Source organism: Eretmochelys imbricata, chromosome 3 (assembly GCF_965152235.1).
Source record: "Eretmochelys imbricata isolate rEreImb1 chromosome 3, rEreImb1.hap1, whole genome shotgun sequence".
NCBI classification, from domain to species: Eukaryota; Metazoa; Chordata; order Testudines; family Cheloniidae; genus Eretmochelys; species Eretmochelys imbricata.
This window is the reverse complement of record NC_135574.1, coordinates 8,498,857-8,513,572: the sequence shown is the minus strand read 5'-3', so window position 1 is coordinate 8,513,572 and position 14,716 is coordinate 8,498,857. Positions and strand designations below refer to the sequence as shown.

Genomic DNA, 14,716 nt, shown 5'->3' with positions numbered 1-14,716 from the left:
GGAGCCGCTGATTTCCTATGCCCTGGGGCCTGACGCAGCACCCTCCGGATCTGTCATGCTGGCCTCTTTTCTGGACTCTGGCCCCAGTACCCACCCTCAGAACTCACCCGTTCTATTAGGGAGACTTCTGTCTCCCTGTCTAGAGTGCCCTCAAGAAGACACTCCAAGCCAATCACGGAGGAGGAACCACTGAGTCCGGTTCCAGCAGCACAGCTGAAGCAGGACTGTTTTTTGTCGTCTGCACCAGATGTTGCAGACACTTTCACCCCAGATGACTTTCAGCAGTTCCAAGATCTCCTGCGGAGGGTGGTGGGTGAACTTCACATCCCCCTGGACGAGGTACAAGACACACAACATCAACTCCTGTGCATCCCTCACTCATCGGTACTAGGTTGCTCTGCCAGTCAACAATGCCGTCCTCCAACCAGCTCAAACAGTTTGGCATGCTCCGGCCACATGCACACCTACCCCCAAAGGGGCAGAAAAGAAATACTATGTACCAGCTAAGGGGTCTGAGTTTCTTTTTTCACTCCCCACCCCAGTTCCCTTGTGGTACAGGCTGCGACGGATCGGTCCAAACAGCAGTACCCACGCTCCACTCCAGCTGATTGGACCTTCTGGAATACAAAGTCTTCTCCTCAGCTTGCCTCCAGTTCAGGATTTTGAATTATCAAGCATTGCTTGCCAAATACAACTTCCTGAACTACAGCAAACTGGAGGACTTTGCTGAAAAACTGCCACAACAAGATCGGGTCCAGTTCCCTCCTCAAGGACCACTCTGACAACAGCATCCTCACCTTAAAGGTAAACTCCTTTCTACAAAGAGGGGAGATAGAGCAGGTTCCTCCGGATTATCAAGGAATGGGGTTCTATTCAACTTACTTCCTAATACCAAAAAGAAGGGTGGATAGAAAGCAATCCTGGATCTCCGTTGTCTCAATTGGTTCATCTTCAAATCCAAGTTTCATATGGTCACCTTAGCAGCCATCATTCTGTCATCAGAAGAAGGCATGGGGTTTACGGCTTTCGATATGCGGAACACTTGTTTTCACATAGACGTTGATCTGACCCACAGATGGTTCCTGAGGTTCACAGTAGGCCCTTAGCATTTTCAGTACAGGGTCCTGCCATTTGGACTTACCATTCACCAAAGTTTTCACTGTTATGATGACCCATCTGAGGCATTATGGGATCTTTGTATTCCCATGTCTTGACAACTAGCTCGTAGCAGTGCAATCCAGAGACGAAACCCAGATCTCGACCTCTATGTTGCTCAGACTCTGATCCTCCCTTGGAGTCAGCATAAATGTCAAAGTCCCTGGACTTTAGGGGCCTCCATCAACTCAGTCACAGCACAGACTTACCTACCAAGGGACAGATTCTAGACTCTGCAGGAACTCGTTGCCTGCATAGCCAACAGTCCTTCTGTCCCAGCCAGGATTTGCCTATCCCTCCTTCGCCACATGGCCTCATGCACATGCCTCATCACCTTCACCTTCGCTGCCTCCAGATGTGGCTTCAGAGGGTTTACTCACTCATGCGACATGCCATGAACCTTATGCTGACCGTTTCCCCCCGAGGTACTCATCCCTCCAGTGGTAGATGGACCCACGACAAGTCTGTGTGGGAATCCCCTTTCTCCCATCCTCCCTGGACAGAATGATCATCACTGACTCATCCCTGGAACGGTGGGAGAGCGCACCTAGGAAACCACATGGCAGTTGAACATAGACCCCACAGGAATCCAGGATGCACATCAACATTCTGGACCTCCCAGTTCTAAGGAAGGTGTTCCAAGCATTTCTCCCTTCCAGCTGTTCTCATTATATTCTTATCATGTAGGACAATGCTATTGGGGCTTTTAGAGCACTGGATGAGGTGCGGGCCGCCCAATACCCCAGGAGAACCTGCTTCAATACAGAAATAAAATCCCCTCTGACTACGTACCTCTAGTTGTCACCTACCACCCCACCCTGGAACCCATATCATCAAACAACTACAAACCACACTCAGTGGGGACCCCATCCTGAAATCTTCCCTGAGCCTCTTCTGGCCTTCAAACGACCCCCCAACCTCTCCAAGCTCATCATCAGAAGCAAGCTCCCCACAGACCAGGACACACCAAGTCAAAGCAGCACCAGACCCTGACAGAACAACAGATGCAAAACCTGCAGACTTATTTCCACTGCTACAATGACCAACACCCCCCAGAATACATGTTTCAAGATCCATGTATCCTGCACGTGGTGTACCTCATCCAGTGCACAAAATGCCCCCAATAGCAGCTATGTGGGGGAAAACAAACAATCACTATGCTCTCAAATGAACTCACAGGAAAATAAGAAAAACACCACATCACCTGTAGGTGAATGCTTTTCACAGAGTGATTTCTCTGTATCTGACCCTATGAGTCCTGTGCAACACTTTCAAAAGATGAGCTTGGGAGCTTCAATTCATTACTCTGCTGGACAGTACAAATCATGGACTGAACAGAGATACTGGATTTATGGCTTATTACAACAATCTGTAACCCATTAACAACCCCCTTCAACTGGCTCCTCCCACCCTCCTTTCCTCCCTATGACTGGAGGGATGTTAACAGGCTACTTCACCTTGAATGGACCCTTGAAATATGTGTTAACTACTTGTGCTAAACAATCTGTTCAAATCTCATATTTAGCAGTGACATTTTGTTAGTTTCCCAGACCTGAAGGAGAGCTCTGTGTAAGCTCGAAAGCTTGTCTCTCTCTCTCTCTCTCTCCACCCAACAGAAGTTGGTCCAATAAAAGATATAACCTCACCCACTTTGCACATATTTCTCAGTTTAGCATCCTGCATGTTGTAAGCTGTGGTGCCTCTTTTCAAAAGGAACTGCTGGGTATGTAGTTTCTTACGGACTGAGATAGAGCACGTAGTGTTGAAAATCTTGTAAGACTCATGTTGTAGACGGGGAGAACATTTTGGCAGGGGAGTAGGTAGGTTGAAATCTCTATTGAATTTCAGCCGTTTCTAATAGCAAATCTGTCTGCTTGTTCAGTGATGTCAGCTGAAGTAGCATAGGCAACTCCTCTGCCTTTTACTTCCTACCTTGAGATGTTCAATGGTCAGTCTGGCAGAGAAACAGCTGTTTAGTGGCCAAACCACAAAAATCTTTTTTATTTACACTTTAAAACCTTGCCCTGTGTAGTTCTCGCTGTTGCATGTGTGTGGAAATGCAGGGACGTTCTGATTACCTGGGTTAAGACAACATTCGTTTGTCCCCTCATAGTATAGTGTGGGTCTTCAGAGTCCAATTTAAAAAAAACAAAAACAAAGCTCAGTTTGTCTGTCACTAAAGACTATTTGCAAAAAGAAAAGGAGTACTTGTGGCACCTTAGAGACTAACCAATTTATTTGAGCATGAGCTTTCGTGAGCTACAGCTCACTCCATCGGATGCATACCGTGGAAACTGCAGCAGACTTTATATATACACAGAGAATATGAAAGAATACCTCCTCCCACAGGACAGTGGGGTGGGAGGAGGTATTCTTTCATATTCTCTGTGTATATATAAAGTCTGCTGCAGTTTCCACGGTATGCATCCGATGAAGTGAGCTGTAGCTCACGAAAGCTCATGCTCAAATAAATTGGTTAGTCTCTAAGGTGCCACAAGGACTCCTTTTCTTTTTGCGAATACAGACTAACACGGCTGTTACTCTGAAACCTGTAAAGACTATTTGTTATTCCAGAATTTTAAATACATATTTTAAAGGTTTCCTCTTTAATTAAACCAGTTCAGCAATATTTAATCCTTTAAGTGAATAATGCTGGGTTTTTTTTTCACCCCTGCAGCCTGTCCCACGAATTATGGTTCAGTCTGCCAGCATTGATGCCCATGCCTCAAAGTTAAAACAGGTAGGCACGCTACATGGTCCACAATATCCTATAGCTGGAAACCAATGGAAACAGCAGCAGTGCTGTATGCAAAGGCTACTGCTGGCATCGTTACTTCAAACCTCTTCCATTTTTATTGTTACTTCACTTAGATAATTAACTGTAATGTAGGTTGGAAGGGTTTTTTATGTCCCGCTAAATTCTCCTCTTATATTGCTTGTTACACTTTTATATTTGAAAGCCTTGCTAATCATATAGGTTGACCAGATCGCAAGAGTGAAATATCAGGACACATTGGGCGAGCAGTGTTTTCGGGGGAGAGACAGACACAGGTGCCCAGCCCCGACCGGAGCCAGAGGCACACTAGTCCGCCTGGCCCTGTGCTACCAGCGTGCCCCTTCCTGTTGGGGGTGGGCCCATGCTGTGCCACACAGCTCCCTTGCCCAGCGCCCCCCGGATCCACTATGCCCAGAGCCCTCCTACAACCCTTCCACCACAAATGCACAGTGCTGTGCACACACACACCCTGCCCAGCACCCCACACAGAACCCCCCACTCGCTAGTTTCCCAATGCACACATTCCCCTCCCTTCCTTCCTCCCTCCCAGTGCCCTTCCCCACAGCCGCACCACCACAACTACACAATGCCCCACATAGACCCCCAGTGCCCTGACACACACAGATCTCCCCCACTGCCCAGCACCCCCCAACAGGCCCCCACTGCCTAGCACCCCAAAACACACAAACTTCCCCCACTGCCCAGTGCCCTCCACACCCTCACAGCCCAGCACCCCCCACACACCTCCCAGACACTCCCCATCATACCCTCCCAGGTGGGGAGTCCTGGCGGTGCTTACCTGGGGCGGCTCCCGTCCCCGGAAGCATCTGGCAGGTCCCTCTTGCTCCTAGGGTCCGGGGGGGGGGGGGGAGGCACAGAGGGCTCTCTGCCCACTCCTGGCACCTGCAAGCCCCGCCCCTGCAGCACACGGTGCTCCTGGTGGCGGGCGGGCACCGGGAGCTGCCCCAGGAAGCGGTGAGCAGCGGTGGCACAGCTGTGATGCCACGGCTGCGGTCCAGAGGGTCCCGATATCGGGACAAAGGGCGTCCCGACCAATGGAAGGTCAGGACGTGGGACACGTCCCCTAAATCAGGATTGTCCTGATAAAATCGGGATGTTTGGTCACCATATAATCATATGATTGCATTAGCAGGTAAGTATCTAAAGTTTAGCTGCCTGCTGCTTTGAAAGGCAAATTGCTGGGCTGGGGTGCTTTCTATAAACCGAATGTATCTCTTATTCTGAGCGTTCAGCTTGATTCTCAGTTTTACATTTCATTCTAATTCATGAAATCAACATGAAAAAGACTAGCACTAACCTCCAGAGAAAACACTCTTATGATCTCCCACAGTTCAGCAGAATTTCAACCTTATGAGTAGCAAATCAGTTTTCTCCTATTGTGCTTATATTGTCTTAATAAAATGTGTGTTAAAGCTTATGTAAAAGGGAAAACCCAAGAAAAGGATAGAGCATCTACATGTACAGCACCCTTCCCCATAAAAGAACTAAAAATATATTTTAATTGACCATAACGTTTTCAGAAACTTTTCTGTAGTACATTTCACTCAGCAGTAGAAGGCTAGCCTTTGAGTCTGAAGCACCAGTAATTTAATCAAATTCTGCTTTCTCTAAATGCCACTTATGTTTCTGTTAGAACAGCCTCCTCAAGGGAGAGTGAAAGTCCCATCACTTGGGACATTTAAAACTAGATTGGGCAAAGCACTAGAAAATATCTTGAAAAGAAATAAAAAGAAAAAAGGTGGGTGAGACAACATCATAGGTCTCTAGATTATGAAAGGAATTTTTTAAAAATCTTGGCTTGCACTTTGGAAAAAAAAAAATTGCTCACAGAGACCTAGCTGTTATGCTCAGGCAGCATATGGCATATATCTCATCTTTTGTCAGAACCCCCTTTCCCTATGGCACACCTTGATGGATGATTGATGGATCATGCCCATCACAACATGTGGTATACCTTATCCAGTGCACTAAATGCCCCAATAGCAACTATGTGGGTGAAACTAGACAATCACTATGCTCTTGAATGAAATGGAAAATGATAAAAGGCAAAAACAACATATCACCTGTGGTGAACACTTAGGTCAGCTATAGAGTGATCTATCAGCCCTCATCCTGAAAGGAAACCTGCACAACACTTTCAAAAGAGGAGCTTGGGCGCTTACATTCATTACTCTGCTAGATAGTTCAAATCATGGACTGAACACAGACACTGTATTTATGGCTTATTAGAAAAATCTGTAATCCAGTAACCCTCTTTTTGTCCTGTGACTGCAGAGGTATTAATGGGCCACTGTACCTTGAATAGTCCCTTACAACATGTGCTAACTACTTATGCTAAACAATGTGTTTCACTTTGTATTTTGCTGCGATGCTGGGGGTACCTGTCCCAGACCTGAAGAAGAGCTTTGTTGGCTCCAGAGCTTGTCTCTCACCCACAGAAGTTGGTCTAATAAAAGATATTGCATCACCCACTTTGTCTATCTAAATCTGAAAACTCAAGGTAACTTTCCACTCCAGTGGATACTAATTTAGAACAGAAAACAAAAATAAACACCGGTGAGTTAGTAAATAGAATATGTACAAGTTTGCCTTCCTCATGCCGCACCCCTTCCCCCCCCCCCCCCAAAAAAAAAAAAAAAAGATTTAAAGACATCCTAATCTTTTAGAGTACATTTGTTGGCAAAAGTTATTGATCCATCATATATCGTAAACTGTACAGCCAAGAAATACGTCACTAAAATGGGCTGTTAATCTCAGTGGTGCAGTTAATTTCATACTCTGAAAGTATGTGGCGGTGGCAGAATTGAGAGGGGAATGGCATTTGGAAACGGGGATATAAATGACAGTTTACTTAAAAATGCATGATTTATCAATCCTGAGTTAAGCCAAATAACTGTAAGAGACTTATAGATCATGGCTGTTTCATATTTCAAATCTTGACATTCAAAAGGCAAATGACCATTCCTGTGATATAAATAATCTTTCAATAAATATTGGGGAATATATTTTCTTTGCTGGACGCTATTTTTTTATTAATGGAAGAAATGCACTGATAATTCCACCAGGTTTGTAAAACTGGCTATAAATCAACAAGCACCTGGCCAGCTCTGCAAATGTGCAGGGATTTGGATAAACCTGAGGTTTAGATAGTTCCAGAAGGCCATATGTCAGCATTATCAGCCCAGACGTTTTGAATACCATAACCCCATACTTGTCATCTTTTCAGATTAACCAAGAAGCGGGGAAAGAACCATTTGAAATGGCCAGGCAATCTACAGAGGCAGAAAAGAACCAAGAAAAGATGCCCAAAGTGCCTTCACAGCAGCATACCGCAGACATTCAGGCACAGGACTCTCAAGAGGGGCCTCCAAGTCCCCTGAGTGAAGCCTCGAGTGGTTACTTTTCTCACAGTGTTTCAACAGCGACACTGTCTGAAGCACTTGCTGCAGGGAACGAAGCGATTGTTCAGACAGGTAGTCAAACGTCTACAGTGAGCGACATCTCCCCACCTACCCCAGCTGTTCAGATAACTTCTGCTACTAAAATTTCAATGCAGACAGAGTGCACTTCAGAGGGCTACCCTGCTGTTAAAAGAGATAATCTAGCTGCTTCTGACCTCAGCGCTGCCCATGTGAGACCTAAGGACAGCAGCGATGTGAATGGTAATGAGCATCTAAAATCCAAGTCCTTTGTCTCCCCTGTGACTCAGAGCGAAGAACTAGATGTTGCCTCTGTAGCCATTGATGCGAAAAGCTACGTTTCTACCTCCATCCCAAAGAAGGAGCTGCTGACAAAACAGTTAATGGCTTCAACAACTGGAGAGTCAGTGGGACAAGCTGCCAGGAAAAAGGACCACAAAAAGTCCGCTGCTGCTTCAGAATCGAAAGCTTCCAAATCACAGCTTCAGCCTGACCTCTTGTCCCAGCCCAGCACTACAGCCTCTCCATTCAAAATCCAAAAAGTCAGGACATCTGAGCTCAAGTCTTTTACATGTATGCTGGGGGGAGATTCTGGGTGCCCTTCAAGCACAGAGGAAGAGAAGGAGAGAGAAAAGAACCAGGTGACTGCACAAGGGTTGAGCCATAATGGTGAGGAGACAGCTGATGAAAAACTGGAAGCGGCTTCTGATTCTGAAGATGCCAATGAAATCCCAGAATGGCTAAAAGAGGGAGAATATGTCATTGTCGGCATAAATAAGACAGGCACAATTAGATATGTTGGCCCAACTGACTTTCAAGAGGGAACATGGGTTGGTGTGGAACTTGATTTGCCTTCAGGTAAGATATGCTTTGTGGCAGGTTGCAATGTGATAAATACTAAACAGCTCTTGATATCCAGTCATAACAGGCAGATTACATACGACACCTGGGTGGACTCATGATCAGGGAAAATGTTTTAGGCTATGTAGATTAGATGTTCAAGAAAACAGTCTTACCTTGATTACTGGAACCTCCCTCAGTCTGTCCCTAACTAACATGTGTCTGCCCAGAGTGCCCCGCCAATGTAGACTGTCTCTGCTCTCACCGCATAGTCCCGCTTGTTAGGGGGCTTATTCCTTCACCCACTTACTTCCCTGGTCCTTCTCGCATGAACAGAGAGCAACAATACCCGAAGTCCAAAGGTGCAAACAATTCTATGTTTATTGGGGTGAACTTCCAGCAAGCATGATTCCAGTTTCCTTTCTTAGTATCCTTCCCAGCTCTGACACCACAGAGCCTTACACCTGTGTCCCTGTTCCCATTCCTACCCTTAGCCAAACATGATTCCAACTTCCTTACTCCCATTCCCTGTTCCCATTTCCCCCTTTAGCAAAACATGATTCCAATTTTCTTACCCCCATTCCCTGTTCCCATCTCCCTCACCCACATGCCCACGCCCACCCCCCTACTTCCTGATTGACTGCAGACTATATAGTAAAACTTGAGTTCTGCTTTGCTATACCTTAACCAACCATTTTCCTGAAATTTAACTAACCAATCCTAACATATTGTAACATGATTATGTAACCAATTATATCCCACCACCTTAATTAGTTTACACCCAGCAAAATTAATTATACAGCAGACAGGAACAATCACAGAACCACACAGAGATTATACAAACAATAGCAAAGTGGGAACTATAATGACAAGACAGTACAGAAGTGAGGATTTCACATCCCAGCTATTGATAAGTGAGTTCTTGCCAGACAGGATGCTATCAAACTAAGTTTCCTTTTACATTTTCTAGGCACTTCCCTTTCTCTGGAGGTGATAGGAATACAATCCTGTCCTGATAGTGCCTGACAGCCCAATAGCACCTTATTTCAATATGACTAGTTTGGAATGTGAGGATGTGACCGGTCGCTTCCCAGCTTATGGCTGCCTCTGCTGCTTAGCCAAAGGCCTGAGCCTAAGCACAGGGCCACAAACTGTCACAGTAAGAGAGGGCCCTTACACTGGCAGACAGTGGTTTTGATTCTTTCTTTTATACATCTATAATTAGCCAAGTGATAACAATACACCTAAATTCTTAAAGTACAGGCCTTTGCAGACAGGCCTGAATATCTATATCCTAACACCGCGCCTCAATAATTTATTGGTTTCTTGTGTCCTGATGAATCATTAAAACTGCTAATCCTCACCTTCGCCTGCAAAGCCCAATACTAACAATCTACAAGTATATAAACTTATAAACCCCAAGGAAAGAAGAATTTTCTAGGGAGGCCCAGAGTGAGTACAACAGGAATCATGGGATGCAAATGAGCAAAGAAAAATTTGGACTAAATAGAAGATGAGATGTACATTAAACTGGATAATCTCTCCCAAGCTGTTTAAAACTGGACCACAAAAGCACACAGTTATATAAAAAGCATGCAGTAATCATGCACCGAGGACCAGGGAGTAGACTCGATCATTTAATGGGGGAAGAAGAGGGGTGTTCAATTTCCAATCTGTACAAGTGCCGGTCAGTCGGGAATAACAATGTCTGACCTCCAGAGATGCTGCTGGTGATGCAAGCTTCTCTGTGAAGAAGAAAAGATGCTGCTCCTGCTGGAGGCCTGTTAATATTTGTAGGTCTCAAGCAGTTCTCAGTGTGTTGAGGATGTGGAACAGAGAAATGGTGGCCCCAGCATGAGCGGTCTGAAAAAAATGAGATAAAGGTACAAGATAGGGGAATGGCAAGATAGGGGAATTCTACGCCAAGGCCCCAAACGTTTAGAATTTGCTTCCTTCTCCGCTCCATAACAGCTCCATTATTAGCCTTCAAGGTGCACCTTTTTCCCTTTGCCCAAGAGGAGATGGATGTTGACTAGGGTGAGTGATGCTGATCCAGTCTATCTAGGTATTAAAAGGGGTCAATATTTATTGTCATTGGGTTAACTTGACCACCATGTTTGTTTAGTCTAATTTTTTGAAGTTTACTAAGGACACCGCATGGGTGCTCTTTCTATAGATTGTAAACATACAAATAAACGTGCAGAATTGGTGTTACCAGTAGGCCACCTCCACCTCTATCCTGTTTGATCTCTCCTTGCAAATTACCCACTTCCATCTTTTGCCAGTCATGGGAATTGTGGACCCTGACCATGCCTTTGTCCAGGAAGAGTGGAGTATCTAGGTTCCAGAACTTTATCCCCCATGTGGTTACCACCTTGGTGCCTTTCTCCTATGAGAGGAGACTGGGTGATGCTACCCTCTCTCGTCTAACAAGACACACAGCAGGTCTTTCAATAAAACAATGCTTACTTAAAAAGAAGAGGATTTCAAATAAAATATTTGTCTCAACATACCTGGATTCATGCTTGGTAAAAACTAAATTAAATAAGGCATTCTCGGCTTAAGTTTTACAGAAAAGACACACACAGCTTACATGTCCCAAAGAGCAATCTGTGGTTCTGACTTCTGTCAGTTATGAGAGTCCATGTGCCTCTGTTTATAAATTTTTTTTTTTCCAGCTTCAATACCAAATGCTAGGGAGTTAACTTATTTCCCCTGCTCCCAATCAGTCTCTCATCTTCTTGAAGCTCTTGTACATTCACACATGGCTGGTGATTGTCTGCCTGACTGTCAGGGGAGAAGATTGTTTAGATTGCCCTATCCCCTGTATGTGGGGGAAATTTCATCTCATCTCTCCCATCTGTTGGAGTATAGTTTATTTCTAAAGTAGATTCACCTCTCTGTTATAAAATTTAATTTAAGAAATAGAAACAGAGGTTCATATCTTGTCACAGTAAACCGTGGATTGAGCAGAATGCTATATCCTCCACTTCAAGGGATTTCAGCACCCACAGCACAGGTACCCACCAGTGGCAAAGTGGTCTGGCACTAGAGTGCTTAGGATGAGGGGAAACTGTCAAGACAAAAGGGTGAAGCATGTGCTATGTAAGGATGCTTCTGATGATCAATGATAGTTCTTGGCAAATGGAACCTATGGGTTTACAAAGATAATAGTGATTTGTCCAGGTTTCTAGAACAGAGCATTTTGGAGCTACATTGCAATGATCTGTGTAGTGGACAGATTGAAATGGAGAGGGTGGATATGGCACCAGCAATAATAAAATGAAATAGCCTGATGTTTAGAGATGCTAAGGTAGGGTACCTACAGCTCCCTTTGACTTCGGTCTATCCTGAAAATCAGGCCACAACACAAAGGTTTTTTTCCTCCTCCCAGATCTGTTTTATTTGTCACTGGATTATGATTGTGCTTCTGCACAGAATATTTAAACATCTGGTAAGTTTAAAGAATTCCTTTCAATAGATGGTGGAAGGTAGAAAAAGGCTAATGGGCCCATTCAGTTCCATACTGATTATCTCCAGAAAATTGACACCCGGCATTCATTTCTACCTGATTTCATGAGTTTTGTGTGTTGGCTCATAACTCGGTTTTATTGTGGGTGCCATGGACTGAAGGTCAATTTATGGAATCCTTTCTGATCACTGCTACAATGACATACAGATGACTCCAGTGATTCTTTAAAATGAGGAGTAGTCATAAGTAAATATATCCACAAGGGCAAAATTCCTTTTGTGGCATCTTTCTTTTTCTTGTTAAAGGTAAGAATGATGGCTCCATTGGGGGAAGGCAGTACTTCAAATGCAACCCAGGCTATGGGCTCCTCGTGAAACCAAACAGAGTGAAAAAAGCCACTGGAGCAGCAAGACGGCGGAGCGCTGGGCTTCGGTTGCAAGGGGGAGCTACACCCGAGAACCGGAAGAACAACAATTTCTCAGGCTCAGCTTCCAACCTGACATCACTGACAGCCCTTGCCAAAATGGAAGGATCTGCTCTCCGACCCGAGAAGATCCAGAAGAATGCAGAGAATAGGAAATCTTGGGCTAACTGAAAGAGGCGTACAGACCCCACAAGCTGATTCGAAAATCGCTTGTGAAGCTGTTGCCAAAGTGGATGTGCTTGCAACATTAAACCAACCTGGTAAACTTAGTTCTGGCAAACACTAAAGGAGGGGTTTTCCTCTACTTTTGTTGCTGATATGTTAAATCTTTGCCTTGTCATGGTGATGGATCGGTGTGTTTAGGCTCCTGACACAAATTGGGACACTTCATTGTGTGGCTTATTTCAAATAGTGAAGGTTGTGGGTGGGGGTTTAATGGTGCTGCTTTTAAGTCATTCACAGAATGAACGGCCAGATCAGTTGTTTTCAAAGTATTTTATGAGTTTCCAGCAGCTGCGAAAAATTAACTGGACCGATTTTCCCAACCCACAACATCTATACTTCCTTAAACATGGTTGGCCGTTCTGTAAACATCAAAATGCAGCATGCAAGGCTCCATCCTTGCATGAGCTGTGTCTGTATCAGGCAATAATGAGAAACGGATACAGTTATAAAGAAGAAAGAAGTTGTTATATTGAGAAGGAAACAGAACAAAAATAATCAACTTGGTTACATGACCTGGAATGAGTGCCTATCTTGAATAATGTTTGTGTCTTTCTACTCTTATTTAAATCAATGGGATTCCACCCAATCAGTGGCTTTTGATCACTGTTTTTTAAAGGCATATTCAAATTTACTTAACCCACTAAATAGATTATAGTTATTATTTTAACAGGACACAGAATCTGTTCACCTTCCTTTCCTCCCTGGACACACTGTGGAATATTGCTCTCCTTGTTTCTTTAGTTTGTCTTCAGGATTTTTGCAAAGGTATCAGCGGTCTCTAAAGTGCTACAGAATTTATAACAGCTTTTTCCAGTTCTGTCTGTACTGTCTGTTGGTGACGTACTCACAAAGAGAGATGTGGCATCATGCACAACCTTCACTGGCATTTGCATTTTACCAGATTTCATAAAGTGAAGGCTTGTTGTTCCCACACTGAAATGATCCAGTTGTATTTATTTTTATTTATTGTGTTAAGAAATATTAAATACTTGCGCTTCACAATCGCCCACTGCCTGCCATTGCACATAGGCGCTCTATTTAGCGTCATACTGAATAGCCTCCCCTTTGGAAAGGCTCCTGCCTAGCCAGCAAAACCCTCTTGAGATTGCTCCTAAAATCACTTTATTGGAAGGGTTGCACATTCTTCCTCAAAACTAACATTTTTCTGGAGGGTGGAAGAACTGGGCTGGCTTTTGTTGTTTTTAAATTTGATTTTATCTTTGGTGACCTTCGCTAGTTTTTAATTTCCTGTGGCATATGTAGATATTTTCTAACAAATTACGTAAAGAAAAAAATAAGACTTAATTGTACCGTATATACAGAGCTTCTTATACCTTGGTTAGTAAACATTGGGGGACTAGAAATGTTGAGCAGTAGATGTTTATAATCTATGTGAGGAACATTCAGGATGCTAAATTAATGGTCAAAACTTAATATGTATCCATCCTCTGCCCATGCTGCACAGGTGTGTCTAAGTGCCTTAGCCATCTGGTTCAGGTATCCAAGGGAAAGATACATTGTCATCAAAGTAAACTTTAAAGGAGGTAGGGATGCTTAGTGAAGGAGATAATTATGCTGATTGACTGTAATTAATATCAATTTATGCAGAAGGAGTAAAAGTTAAAATAGAAACTAATCAGTAGTTGGAATAAAATTTGGAATGGGACAGAATACAGCATTCTAAATACTGCCAAGCATTAGTACATTCCTATCAGCATTGTATAGTTCTACTCTTTTCTAAGTTTTTGTAAAGTAATTTAAATGTACAGGCAGGTTTGTAAGATTTTCGTAAATGTACAACTTTTCTCTTCCCCTGCACAAAGCTGCAACACGGGTTGTCAGAGAGGGGTTGGCCATCCACTAGACTAGTCTTGGAAGGCTTTTTATATTTCTCTCCTTTCAAGCCTCAAAACATGGGGAAATTAGCAACAAAGACTGGAGAAGCTAAATCCTGAATTTAATTTTAGGAATAATTCTTTTTCATAAACATGCTACCTGCAACAACAGAATTCATTTTATTAAGCAGTTTTATAATACTCTGCAATGAGATACTACACACTAACCAATAAAAACAACGAGGAGTACTTAATTTATTTGGGCGTAAGCTTTCGTGGGCTAAAACCCACTTCATCAGATGCATGGAGTGGAAAATACAGTAGGCAGGTATATATACACAGTACAGGAAAAAATGGGAGTTGCCTTACCAAGTGGGGGGTCAGTGCTAACGAGATAATTCAATTAAAGTGGAAGTGGGCTCTTCTCAACAGTAGAATACCAAGGGAGGAAAAATCACTTTTGTAGTGGTAATGAGGCCAATGTAATCAGGGTGGCCCATTTCAGACAGTTGACAAGAAGTTGTGAGTAACAGTAGGGGGAAATTAGTT

At 43.8% G+C, this 14,716-nt stretch overlaps 1 protein-coding gene across 1 annotated transcript in view; it reads left to right on the top strand.

Annotated features, from left to right (window-relative positions):
• The window catches only part of KIF13B (kinesin family member 13B), a 215,279-nt gene extending 200,838 nt beyond the window's left edge, over positions 1-14,441 (top strand). Inside the window, exons 39-41 of the mRNA XM_077812361.1 lie at positions 3,833-3,895; positions 7,179-8,229; positions 11,989-14,441. Of these exons, the coding sequence (XP_077668487.1) occupies positions 3,833-3,895; positions 7,179-8,229; positions 11,989-12,278 (1,404 nt within the window). The 3' untranslated portion in view covers positions 12,279-14,441. The remainder of the gene's footprint in view (positions 1-3,832; positions 3,896-7,178; positions 8,230-11,988) is intronic.
• The last annotated feature ends 275 nt before the right edge of the window (positions 14,442-14,716 follow it).